Source organism: Hippocampus comes, unplaced genomic scaffold (assembly GCF_001891065.2).
Source record: "Hippocampus comes isolate QL1 unplaced genomic scaffold, H_comes_QL1_v1.1 scaffold122, whole genome shotgun sequence".
NCBI lineage: Eukaryota > Metazoa > Chordata > Actinopteri > Syngnathiformes > Syngnathidae > Hippocampus > Hippocampus comes.
This window is the reverse complement of record NW_017842059.1, coordinates 5,046,931-5,059,945: the sequence shown is the minus strand read 5'-3', so window position 1 is coordinate 5,059,945 and position 13,015 is coordinate 5,046,931. Positions and strand designations below refer to the sequence as shown.

Genomic DNA, 13,015 nt, shown 5'->3' with positions numbered 1-13,015 from the left:
TCCCGCTGCTCCGCGGCCGGCGCCGCCGCCACCTATTTAGTTTTCTCCCCGCTCCGGACTCGATCGGCGGAGGCGCGCCGCCGTCCTCCTCCGCCCTCGGTTTTTACTCGGCCCGTGGTGTTCATCAAATAGTTTGCTGAATTTTTTTCAATACATCAATGGATGCTATTTTCTTAACATTACGGTGCGAGCACGCGACTGTAACACAGAAAACGCGGTTTAAACTGTCGTCGGAGATCACGGCCGCCCCCATGATTCAATGTTGTTGACAGACGACAGGGCAAACGACGCACGCGCTCAACGTGAATATCGCAAGAGTTTGCACCGATGTAAACCCTCTACACAAAAATGTAGAGGGTTGTTTGAAAAAAAATGCCGACCGTAAAGTTTTTTTTCGACGTAGAAATTAGTGGAAACACACTGCTTTTTTTTTCTCCGCCTAATCAAATGTTGCTGTATGAGTGGTTTGCAAACATGTTTTGCATGGGACCGCTTATTTATTTAATTTTTTAAATCAGCATGTCAAACCCTCTCGACCCTAGCACAAAGTTCTTCTTTAATTTATTTTTGCCAAAATCGAGTTATTCGCCTGTGATGAAAAGTTAAGTCGATGTACCATATTTTTCGGACTTTAAATTGCTCCACAGTATAAGTTGCACCAGTCAAAAAAATTAATCATGAAGAAGAAAACAACCATATTTAAGTGGCTCCAGAGTCTCTATCCTATTTTTGGGAGGAAATGTATTTTCAAAACCCAAGAACAATAAAGCTCAGACTCGTCCCCATAATTCCTGTTGCCTCATCGTGGGTGCTTTCGGAAATATGCTCCGCGGGCATACTGCTTCACTCTGACCCTTCAAAAATTCACAGCATTGTTGAAATGTGCTCTTGGGTTACGAATTGACGACTTGCAACATCCCAGGTGAGATAGCGGGATCTTAATGAATTGTTGCCGGGTCTGCTTGGCACCATAGGCACAAAGGAAATATCAACAAAAGCGGGGCAGCCGAGATGGGCCATAGCTAGGCTAAGATAAATGCTTACACTCAAACTCTGCTGCCAATACTCTCTACATCCAACACCAGATCAATAACACACAAAACGTCTGATTTGGATAAACAAGTAGCGGGAAATCGCTATGGTCAGCATTGTTTCATTTTATTAATCACAACTCGCATTACTCACACTTCAGTGCAACGACAAACAAAGGCAGTAGCACAAAGTCAATTTTCACCACCAGATTATCCATCCATCAGTTATCTGAACCGCTTTGTCCTCACGAGGGTCTCGGGTATGCTAGAGCCTATCCGAGCTGACTTCACCCTCTGAACTGGTCCACTTTTTGCCAAAAAGGTCAAAATTCGTCGGGCCACAGCTTCCAAACCCCTGCTCCAATGGACCTAAAATTTGAGATTTAGTGTTGTGCCAATCACTATCAACAAGTACACCAAGCTTCATTAAAAACCAATTCCGCTTGATTGAGCCCACTGGGTGATTTAGCATGAACCCATAAAAACAGTTAAGGTGGTTCCTTATGTGTCCACAAGGTACCACCGATGATCTATTACTGCATTGTTCTGTAAACTTTAGCGGTAACAACTTTAGTAAATTTAACCGGAAGCTCAGTGGGTTCCGTGCAAAATATGATGTTAACTTTTTTTTTTTGTTTTGTTTTTAATGCTACGACGACCAAGTAAACTAAATGTTAAGCATCGGATGCAAATTTATTCATCACGCACGTTCAATAAAATAGATCGATAAATTATCTCACGCTCGTCGCACGCACTCTTTCGTTAGTTTATTCTTGCACATGAGTCAGCAGGATTTGAAATGCGCACAGTTCAGCTGCAAGCATGAAGTATTTTGCGAAGTGAACACATTCGTTGGAGTCTACCGTGCCTCATATGTAACGCTGCGAAAATGATGGCCATTGTTCATCATTCAGGTTTTATTTTCATAATACTATTGGTCATTTCTACCAGTTTTTCCACTGCATATCTCTCTATGAAGGTAGTGAAGCTCTTCAAATTTAAACACACGCGTATGTTTATGTATGTATCTATCTATCTATCTATTTTTATTTTATTTTATTTTTGGGATGCTTGGTGCCCAGGTACTAAGTGCGCCAATATGACACAGTGGAATAGACCACCACACAATCGCTTGCTAATAAAGGGCTGAGTGGCCTATCTTTATTTATTCAGAGCACACTGGAGGATGGTTAGATTTAAAGCATATGTCATATTGACCTGGTTTTGAACAAATTGATTTTCCCGGCTTTCATGTCACACTCCTGGACGGTACTTTCTGAGAACCAGCCATATACACGTCGCACCAGAGTGGAAATCGCAGAAGCAGCCAAACTATCCAAAAAAAAAAAATTGTGACTTATAGTTTGAAAAATACGGTAGTTTTCACACTAAAGCAGATGTTTATGTCTATGTCCAAGGTTTGGTTTTTTTCAGACAGTTTTTTTTTTTTCTTAATTGAAGAGAACATTTCTTATCTAACTGACAGTTTCGGCTGTCACTTTAGCCTTCGTCGGAGCTGTCACTGATTCCTTGGGGCGGCCCCCCAGGCCGATAAAGCACTGGGGCAAACCCTGCTTCGTCATCCTCGTCATAATTCAAAAAGATCATTGTTGTGCTTTTTTCATGACTTCCACAGACTAAATGACATGACTGTTGCAACGGCGGCCAATTCCAGAGAAGTTCACCTCTGCTACTGTAAACAATTGACGAACAGGGGGGATTTTCAATCTAAAATGGTGTACCACTCACCTCTGCTGCTGGCAGTTTGGCTCTTTACCACTTCTCATTTGCTTGCAGACCCAAACCAATCCCACACAAAGAAAAAAAAAACAAATAATGTAACGCTTATCTATCTATCTATCTATCTATCTATCTATCTATCTTATTCATTCATTGGGGCACAGTGCACATTAATCAACACAAGAATTAACAGTGTAAATGCGCCGGACTTAGCATAAATGCTAGTTTTCAGCCGGCACTGAATGTGACTTAAGTCGCTCTTGGCATTTAATGAGTTAAATAGTTCATGCTCAGTGGTTCTCTTCGTAACTTACATGTGATTTACCTCAGAGTTACTGTCTTGGGTTGGTAATATGACAGTTTCAACCATTCGTAGCTTTTGCAGATTTGCTAGAAATTGGTACAATATATGCTATTTAATGTCAGCAACTTAAACTTCATCCTTCTCTCTCTGTTTTGTTTCTGTCTGACCAAAGGAGTCTCCTATGCATAAAGCTCTGTTTTGGGTGGCAGTAGCAGTCCTTCAATTGGATGAAGTAAACCTGTACTCTGCTGGAACTGCTTTGCTGGAGCAGAACCTACACACTCTTGACACAATGCGTGTCTTCAATGACAAGGTAAAAAAAAAAAATTACTACAAAAAAGCACTACAGTTCTCCAATTTTTTATTCTATCTGGGGTGTAACACTCCCCTTGTTTTTCACGTATTGTGTGATGATTTTATGATGGTGATTCTTGATAGGAAGGCCCAATAAATCGCTTCATGACACTGGATGGTTTCTTCTCGTTTTTATGACAGGTGGTCAGTAAATTCATCAAGCAACGTATACATTTTTTGTCTCCTTCAGAGTCCAGAAGAGGTGTTCATGGAGATCAGGCACCCAGTGGAATGGCATTGTAAGCAGATGGATCACTTTGTAGGCCTCAACTTCAGTGCCAACTTCAACTTTGCACTTGTGGGCCACCTACTCAAAGGTAAAGACTCCCACTGAGTGAATATCATTGGGAGAGATTTGCGTTATATTTAGGCTTAGATTTACACATTAAATCTAATGGCGTCTTTACACCCGCACAGTTCGGTCCACGGTTCATTTCACATGCTAGTCTGGACTTGTGCAGATGTGAATACACTCAAATGAATCCTGCTATGGACCAAACAACTGGACAGAGACCCCCTTTTTTGGGTGGTCTTGGTGCGCTTCCACACCAAATAGAGGAAACGAGAGCTCATTTTCAAATTTGTGTTTTGCCATACACTTGTATGTCACAGAACACACTTTGAATGAACACTTAACAGTAAAAGTTAACATTTTCGATATACTTGCTTGTGCCGTCTGTGGTTTTGGTTTGCAGGTTACAGACATCCATCAGCCACCACAGTAGCAAGAACAGTGAGAATCCTGCACACGCTGCTGGCGCTCATCAGCAAGCACCTAAAATGTGACAAGTTTGAAGTCAACACTCAGAGCGTGGCTTATTTGGCTGGTACGTAACAAAATTCGGTCCAGTTTAGATTTGCTTTCCTTTTATTGACAAAAATCTGAACGTGATTGTTCTTTGTAGCACTTCTTACAGTTTCTGAGGAGGTCCGAAGCCGCTGCAGTCTCAAACACAGGAAGTCGCTACTGATTTCAGACCTCTCAATGGACCCTGTACCAATGGACACCTACTCCAGTCTCATCAGTGATCCCAGCTGCAGGTGAGCCAATGGACAGAGCGTAAACTGACACTTTGGCTGTCAAACAAGAAGTCTGGATTACATTAAAAATGGATGGAAATCTTGGTCATAATCATGCCAAATATAGTCAGTGTTGTATCACTTTTGTCCTAGTTTTTTAATTGAGTATCTGAAAACCTTGCGTTATTGCCATCATTGAAATGTAAGGTAGCCCGTTGATGACATGATTTGTTCATTTAGACCAGATATTTCCTTTATTTTACAGTTTCTAATTTTTTTACAGACATTTGTCATCAGCTTTCGTGTCAACTAGCTGTGATTAGTGTTGCCCTTTTTTTTCCTCTTCCTCACAGAACGCTGCGAGAAACTCAACCGTGGACCTCCCCTCAGGTTTCAGAGCGCTACCTTTCCGCTCATCATTACCCCACAGTGGGGCAGATCAGCCCACGTACACGCAAGTCAATGAGTCTGGACATGGGTCAGCCTTCACAAGCGACTACAAAGAAGCTTCTGGGTACGATTTAATCCGGAGCGCACTCTGATCCTTCATCCAGGTTTATTACCCCTATACTGTAAATACATTTTCTTGTGGTTGCATGTTTTGTAGGTACCAGGAAGAGCTTTGATCATCTCATATCCGACTCCAAAGCACCAAAGAGATCTGAGATGGAATCCGGAATGACAACACCGCCTAAAATGAGGCGGGTTGCCGAAAACGATTATGAGATGGGTATGTCAGACCCGGGAGCGCTTTCTTGATTCTGTTGTACATAATGATTTGCTGACATATTTTATGTCATTCATAAATCCAGAAACACAAAGAATTGGAAACTCCCACCTTCGCAAAGTGTCTGTCTCAGAGTCCAATGTTCTGCTGGATGAGGAGGTGCTAACCGATCCTAAGATCCAGGCTCTCCTTCTCACTGTGCTGGTGAGGAAGCACAATGTGTTCTACTAGTCATGCAGTCTCTCATACTTTTGCTAATGGTTCCATGCGCTCTTTTTTTTTTTTTTTTTTTTTTTTAACCAGGCCACCCAGGTCAAATACACCACAGATGACTTTGATCAGCGAATTCTTTATGAGTATTTGGCTGAAGCTAGCGTTGTCTTCCCAAAGGTTTTTCCAGTTGTGTAAGTAGCCAACCTACATGCTTATGGGTCCATCTTCATCAGCGCCAAGTTGAAAGTTTTGCTCCAGCATCATGTGACAGGCTAAGCAGATCTTGTACTGTACAGGCAGCTGTGTGGAGACACCGTTGTATGCTTATAGCCTTAAAGGGGAAGTCAAGTTTTTTGTTTTTTTTGGGGGGGGGTTGTTTTTTTCTTTTCGTCACGTATTTAGAAAAAGGGAAAGTGTATGCTAGATTTCGATCTTTAAACTTAACGACAGACCCTATTCATGAAAGGATTTCCATCACCCTTGATCCCCGCTGGAGTGAACATCATCAGTTTGCTTCCAAACTTGAGCTAGGTCAAATAAACAGATGGCGAACACCAATTTGTCAGAGTTTAGATGTCACAGAAGAAAAGAAAACCATTCACTCTGCACCGTGGGGTTTGATCATGATCAAACATCTCGTGTAAGATGAAGTTCACGCCGATGTGTATTTGATCTCCTTAGTCACAACTTGCTGGACTCGAAGATCAACACTGTGCTGTCCATGTGCCAGGACACAAACCTCCTGAACCCTGTACACGGCATCGTCCAAAGTGTGGTGTATCATGAGGAGTCGCCGCCACAGTACCAGCCCTCCTATTTGCAAAGTAAGATATCCTCGTGGCCCTCATGTGTTCAATTCTGCACTGTGTCTCGACGTGACATTATTTCAAATGTGTAAGTTGATTCACTGAGATGCAAACCAAGTTACATTCAAACCCCCCAACTCTGTCTCTCACTTGCTTCCTCACATTGCCCTTGCTCCTTTCATTTCACAGGTTTTGGGTTTAATGGACTTTGGAGATTTGCTGGTCCTTTCTCAAAGGTGAGAGAGATTCTTGCTATACTGTATTTTAATTTGGCCATCTACGATATGCTTAGGTTTGTATGCTTGCCAAAGCGTTGCATGTTACTATGTAGGAGGCATTTAAAACTTTTAACTGGGACATACGAATGTGAATTTCTTCATTGTAAGACAAATAAAGGTTTTCTTATCTGATAGAGTCGCTTCCGGTATTGGAACGGCAAGGTGAATTGCTTTATTTTATTTTAATTTTTTGTATGTAAAGATATTTGGGTTTCAGATCAAAAGATGAATGAGACCGAAGTTAAGATATCCAACATTTTCATTTTTTTCATCTGAAACCCAAATGTCTTCAGTATATAACAAAAACAAAGGACTTTACCTTTTTCCTTCCAATATTTTTGGGTGGGACTGTACAGCGAATTGAAAACACAACATTGAAATCACACAATAATGACATTGACAACATGAGTTGTTTGCTTGCTTGTTGGTTTGGGGTGTCCAGGACTTGATTGACTGTCCTCACACTGAATCTTTAGGGGCATTAAATTTTCTCCCCACACCTGTCTCCGCTCTACAGCAAACCCAAATTCCAGACTATGCCGAGCTGATCGTCAAGTTCCTGGAGGCATTGATTGACAGCTACCTGCCAGCAGCTGAGGAGGAGCGAGGGGAGGAGCAGCTGCGGACGCCCACTTCCCCTTATCCCCCCACCAGCCAGAGCCAGCTCAGCATCACTGCCAACCTCAACCTGTCGAACTCCATGACCTCACTGGCCACCTCGCAACACTCACCAGGTCACACGCACGCACACTAATGCTTCCTTCCACATATCGATTTGGTGTAATGTTGTGAAGCATGATGTACAGAAAAAAGTTTAAGAAGGCTGGATTAAAACTAATGGATCTCGAGTGCCGTGAAACACTTTTCCCCATTTTGCTTTCGCTTTGGAGGAATTCGGCCCACTGGTCTTCGCAGAATTGTTTAAATTGTGTCATATTAGAAGGATTTTGAGCCCGAATTGCCCATTTAAAGTCATACAACAGTATCCCAACTGGATAGTAGTCTGGACTTTGACTCGTCCACTAAGCAACTTCTGTTTTTCTCCATTATATGATGGCCAGATGAACAGCAGGATTATCTGGTTTACAGCAGAATTAATGTTCCATTAATTATAGTAAGGTGTCCATGTTTTGAAGAAGCAAAACAGCCGCAGTCTGTCAAAAATTGGTTTGATTATCAGAGTAATTTAAATGACTACATTTACATGCCATCATTATTCAGGTTCAGGTCAAAATTCCGATGCCCGACCACTGATCTGAGAGTGGGTGTTTTTGGAGAAGCGCTTCGCTCCCTTTAATTTACTAGTGCCCACACCAGCACTCCGTTTTTGGTGCACTCTGGATAAACTAACGGCAAATATCAGCAACGCTCTTGCGTTTCTGAATCGTCAGAGTGAACCAGTGCGCACCCGGAGCATCTTTCCAAACGCGCCCATACACACGCGCGTACGTATATATTAGACAACGTGGCATTTTCGCCGTAGAGAGAGAAAATAATGTGAAACTGCTGCGGTAAAAACAATATATTCAAGTTAGGCTGACTTAGCAAGCCTGTGGCTTCGCTTCTTTCTATGGCGAGTACAGCGCATCGTTTGTCCTTTCAGTCCTGGCCGGATGTGTAGTCCGTGGCCAGACGCAGACAAGTACTTCCTGTACTCCAAAGACCAAGATTCCTTGCGATTAGAACACACAGAACAGAATGTTCCTTTCAATGAAGGTGTTCTGATATGTGTTAATATGACCAAATATTCAGGTTTGGAAACCCGGCGGCCTCACTGTCAAACAAAGATGCAAAGGTAAGGTAAATGTAATTAATCCTTTCCTGCATTTCTCTGTAGGTGTGGATAAGGAGAATGTCCAGTTGTCCCCCAGCTCAGCTCTGTCCAGCGGCGGTCGGACTCGCCACGGCTCGGCAAGCCAGGTCCAGAAGCAACGCAGCTCCGGCAGCTTCAAGAGAACCAGCATCAAAAAGATCGTTTGATGGGCCGTGCAATCCCTGCAGTCCCCTCCTTCCCTCCTCCTCCTGCTCCTCCTCCTCTTCTTAAACTCCACCCATCTGCCAAGCCTGGCCTCCCTCATGCTGCATATAACTTTTTACCACATTTTTACTGTTTGAAATCCTCCTCCTCCATCATAGTTGCTTTTGCGGGACAGGCGAGGCAATATTAGCTTACCTCTTGTGCTGCTCGAGATGATTTTCGACGGTCAGGACAGGATCTGGTCAAAGAGAAGCTCAGCTCGTTGGCAGTCCCCAAAGGTCCCGTACAAAACGATGATGCTAATACGAGTCCAGTTTGGACTGAAAAAAGGCTACACGGGGACGCTTCTTGCCCTCTGAAAAATATGCGTTCTTTTGGCCATCCTTTGATGAAATGGCAACATGGACCAAATGTAATCTGTAAAACTGGACCCTCCCGCCAGGCCTGCTCGGACGCTGAAGTCATGTACATGTTTTGCAGAGACTAAAACAACTTGTCCTGACGTTAAGGAAGATGTTGACGTTTTCTCCATGGTGTGCCTTTGTCAGGATTTTCAGTGTGTACAATTTGTAAATGTCAAACCTCGGTGGGGACAAAGAACAGGTACTAATTACCAAGGTGCAATGTTGCCATCACAACTGGCCTCCAGTGATCGTCAGCTATACAATCATCCATATACCCGATTGCCTGAAAGTATTTAATCCTGTACAGCTAGATAGTGCTACACAAATACTGTTCGCAAGGAACACAACTTTGTAAATAGCTCTGAGCGATGTGTTTATCTTGCCTAACTTTTTTTTTTTTTTTTTTTTTGGGGTTTTTTGGGCCGCGATCCGTATTTTTTTTCCCCCCCAGCAATGTACACTTGTAATTTGTTTACAGTACACGGTGACAACAAAAAATTGTTAGGCAATAATCATCAACTTCTTATTTGTATGATCTAGGGTTACAATTGGCCCTCTACACAAACACTCAGTATGCTTCAAACCAACTTGTCATAAAGCAAAAAAAAAAAAAAGACATTTCACTGGTAACCTTGCCTTCAGAATGTGCAAAATACTGTAGCTATTTCATTTAAACTGTGATGTTGCTCAGCTTCCTAAAGCTGACGTCATGTTTTGGGGGTTACAGCAGAATAGTCGACTCAGTTTTGCGCAAATAGCTTCGATCTTTCTGCACATCCCTCGTGATACTAATGTTAAACACATGAATTTGGGGCAAATGGTTAAATGGTCTCTGCATGTCACCACTGTGTGAAGCGGAATCTTTTCTTTTAAAATTGTTTCTGATTTTAGAAGTAAAGTAATAGCTGCATCAAACCCTGAATCAATATAATTGGAATGGTGTAAAAATTGAAATGAGGGGAAGTGTTGTTTTTTTGTTTTTGTTTTTATTCTATGGACTAAATGCCTCCAATCTTAATCTCCAAAACGTGCGAACAATTTAGCAGAGACTAGGATTTGACGTCGGAAAAATAAACAAGCAGTTAAACGATCATCTCTTCTCTCATTCCCACCATAACATTGAACATACTGATCTCAGTTACTTTTCAATTTGCTTGCAGTGCTCCCGAAAAGTTCTTAAAATTGTCGATTGCCTGCCGCTTAATCAAAAAAAACGTCCAGAACAATTTTCACAACACAGTTTTCTTTGAGCCACATGTAACCAGGTTGTTTTAAGTTTTTGCTTTTGTATGAATGAAAACGGTGAGGATGATGTGTCCGTAACCTCTTAACCAAGTGGTTGACTTGCACTAATTTAAAAATGGTCATCGGTTAGGAAAGAAAACCTAAACATGTGGCATGTTTTATTTGATGTTATGCAAAATTGTCAGTAGTGTACTAGCCTGAGTTGAGTTTTTAATGCAGTATGTGTGACAGCTTGTAAATACTTTGTGTACACTTTGAGATGGTATATTTACTACACTGTATATACATGTGATATTGTATCATTTTGTTTTTGTAAAGCAGTTAGGTTCTGTATAATAATATACAAATTGAGCTATTCCAGTGTTAGTAATAAAAATGTTTTGCTCTCCATAGCTTGAGCTTTTTAATTTCACTTGTTCAGAATTAGAAAGATTGGTGGACCATACAGGAATTTGCGGTTTTACGTTCGGCCCAAACAGCCATCAATGGCCGGTGCCATACACAATACTACATGCCAATGTGCTCTCCAACGCTAGTGAGTTTTAGGCAATGTTTGACATCTCCTTCCACTGAGGTGAGCGTACACAAATTTAAGAGGCACAAACTCATGTCAACACATTGTTAGGAATATAAACCAGTCTTCATAGATCATTTGGTGCCGGGCCGCACAGAAAGAATAAATAACTCGTTTTATTAATTTCGGAATCGGATGTTTTATTTTGAAAATTTACCGGCTCTTCTGTTACATCCGTCTACAATATGTCACTCTTGACGCAGATAAAGGCGCGCTTCTCAGTCACGTGATAGGTTAATACAATACATACTGATTTAAACAGCGCTTTCACAACAGCTTCTGCTTTAACAAAGTTAAATAAAACTCAGGAGCTGGCGAAATGAATTTAAAAAAAAAAACGTCTTTGAAAGTTTTTTTTCGGGAAGGGGAAAAGGCTCAGCCAGGAAACAAGAGGAGCCTACGACTTTCAAGAAAGAGAAGGCTGCATTTAATAGACAGTATCAGGAGTACTATTTCAAATACGGCTTTATCTCAACGGGAGATTCACACGCACTAAGCCTACTCTGCATAATAATCGGCAATGGTGAGTCTGAGTCGTATTATTCATGCACTTTTTATTTGTGTCGTGTCTTATTTTGAAGGCACGTTTAATCGTTACCATGGTAACCAGAGAACGTTGCGGTCAGATAGGAGTTTCTGGTGTCATGATTCGTGTTTATTATTATGTTTCGAAAATACCACACTTTTCATGCAGTTCATATCATATTATATCGTTGTATCTATCCGGCCTTAAAGGCCGGTCCCTGACATGAAACCGGTCCGTGGGGCAAAAAAGGTTGGGGACCACTGTTATAGATTGTTGCCACGGCCCCCTAAAAAATGGAGTGGGAGACAACATTAAGTTATGATTGTTTTAATTAAATCCTTACATATATTTCTGAGGTCTCAGGTTGCAGTTTATCATAATGATGTCGAACGATTGTACGTCCTGTTTGTTTTAGTCTGTGCGCAAGTTAATTTGACTGAATGCCCAATTGATTTTTTTTTAATTGGTAGATTAAAAATTGAACAGGCATGATCAGGAAAAAGGTTGCTTCACACTGGCATGTCGGAAATTGCTGCTCTGATTGATTCGGAAATTGCTGCTCTGATTGATTTCGTGTCTTCTTGGGTACAGATATTATTCATTAAGCAACATGGCCATTTTTATAAATAATTGGGGGGGGGTGATGATACTTTTAAACACTCCTCTTGATACTATTAAAAAAACTGCATCGCAATTTGCAGCATACAGCACATTGGCACTTGCACTCATTAACTTTCAGACATACCCATAATTCCCTCGGTTATCTGACCCATAGAACGCGTGGAAAAGCCCGGTTTAAGAAAGCACTCGGAAACGACGGCCACTCGCACCTTTTGAGCGGAGAGGACATCGTCAACACTCAAGCAGACTTGGAATGGTGAGTGCAAGTGCCAGTGTGCTGCATGCCGCAAATGGCGATGCAATGTAAGGCTATCCGCTCTCAGCCACGCTATTGAAATTGTAAAGCAAAAAACAAAACAAAACAAAAAAAAAACAATGGCGCTGTGTTTCGTTTCTGGAAAAGACTGATGTGGAAACGGTTGAATTCATGTTGAAAAGTGGTGTGTTCCAACGTCACTATTAAGTGATGAGTGTGGGGGGGGGTTTTTTCGGGTTTTTTTTCTCTTTATTACGTGTTTGTATCATTGAAGTCCGTTTTTTTCCGTATTGACAGATATATGACACCTGGATGGCATCATTTTACTAATTGATTTCTGAAGGTAACGAGTTGCATCGCGGCTTCTAACAAATGCACTGCCCAAGTCAATTTTACATTTTCACGTCAAAGCTAGAATACTTTGTGCGGATCCAGCGAATAAAAAAATAGATGGGTCATTTCACTCGGTGTCTAACTTGTAGTTATATAACAAAATCTTGTTCAATAAAGATTGTTTAAAAATAAGTTGTATAACAAAATGGCGTTAATATTTTTGCAAGGTACTTTATCAGGCAACAATTTTCCAGTGTTGACAAAGGACATTTAAAACTTCCATCTGAACTTCGGTTTTTTTCCCCATAACTTGTCCAGTTTTAACCTACTACCTTGAAATGTATTCATTTAATGTAGAATTTATTTGTGTTATGCTGCATGTATTTTAAAAATGTTAATTGCCTATGATGTTGTTTTGTAAAAAAAAAAAAAAGCAACCTTTAAAAAGTGGAGTCACTTGTGGCTTGTTGAACGATTATAAACGTATCTGTCTGTCAAGGAAAAGCCCTCCGTTGCTGTAGAAATGACGTCTCCGACAATCAAATGGGTAACGTATGAACTTGAACTTTCCGTAACTTGAGATGAAGTCGAGACAAAAGGAGTTC

At 41.3% G+C, this 13,015-nt stretch overlaps 1 protein-coding gene and 1 long non-coding RNA gene across 4 annotated transcripts in view; one reads left to right on the top strand and one right to left on the bottom strand.

The window, feature by feature from the left end:
* nf1a (neurofibromin 1a) overlaps positions 1-10,492 on the top strand; it is an 86,894-nt gene extending 76,402 nt beyond the window's left edge. For all 3 annotated transcript variants that reach the window (XM_019861295.1, XM_019861296.1, XM_019861294.1), the window contains 12 exons: positions 3,248-3,388; positions 3,620-3,746; positions 4,125-4,256; positions 4,335-4,470; positions 4,803-4,963; positions 5,057-5,179; positions 5,262-5,380; positions 5,480-5,580; positions 6,071-6,213; positions 6,385-6,431; positions 6,991-7,207; positions 8,311-10,492. In XM_019861295.1, the coding sequence (XP_019716854.1) occupies positions 3,248-3,388; positions 3,620-3,746; positions 4,125-4,256; positions 4,335-4,470; positions 4,803-4,963; positions 5,057-5,179; positions 5,262-5,380; positions 5,480-5,580; positions 6,071-6,213; positions 6,385-6,431; positions 6,991-7,207; positions 8,311-8,453 (1,590 nt within the window). In that variant the 3' untranslated portion in view covers positions 8,454-10,492. The remainder of the gene's footprint in view (positions 1-3,247; positions 3,389-3,619; positions 3,747-4,124; positions 4,257-4,334; positions 4,471-4,802; positions 4,964-5,056; positions 5,180-5,261; positions 5,381-5,479; positions 5,581-6,070; positions 6,214-6,384; positions 6,432-6,990; positions 7,208-8,310) is intronic.
* LOC109510745 (uncharacterized) lies at positions 3,886-4,796 on the bottom strand. The gene is made up of 2 exons (XR_002167180.1): positions 4,345-4,796; positions 3,886-4,204 (listed from the first exon to the last, which is right to left on the bottom strand). It is a non-coding gene; the product is annotated as an uncharacterized LOC109510745 (long non-coding RNA).
* Positions 10,493-13,015: the final 2,523 nt, after the last annotated feature.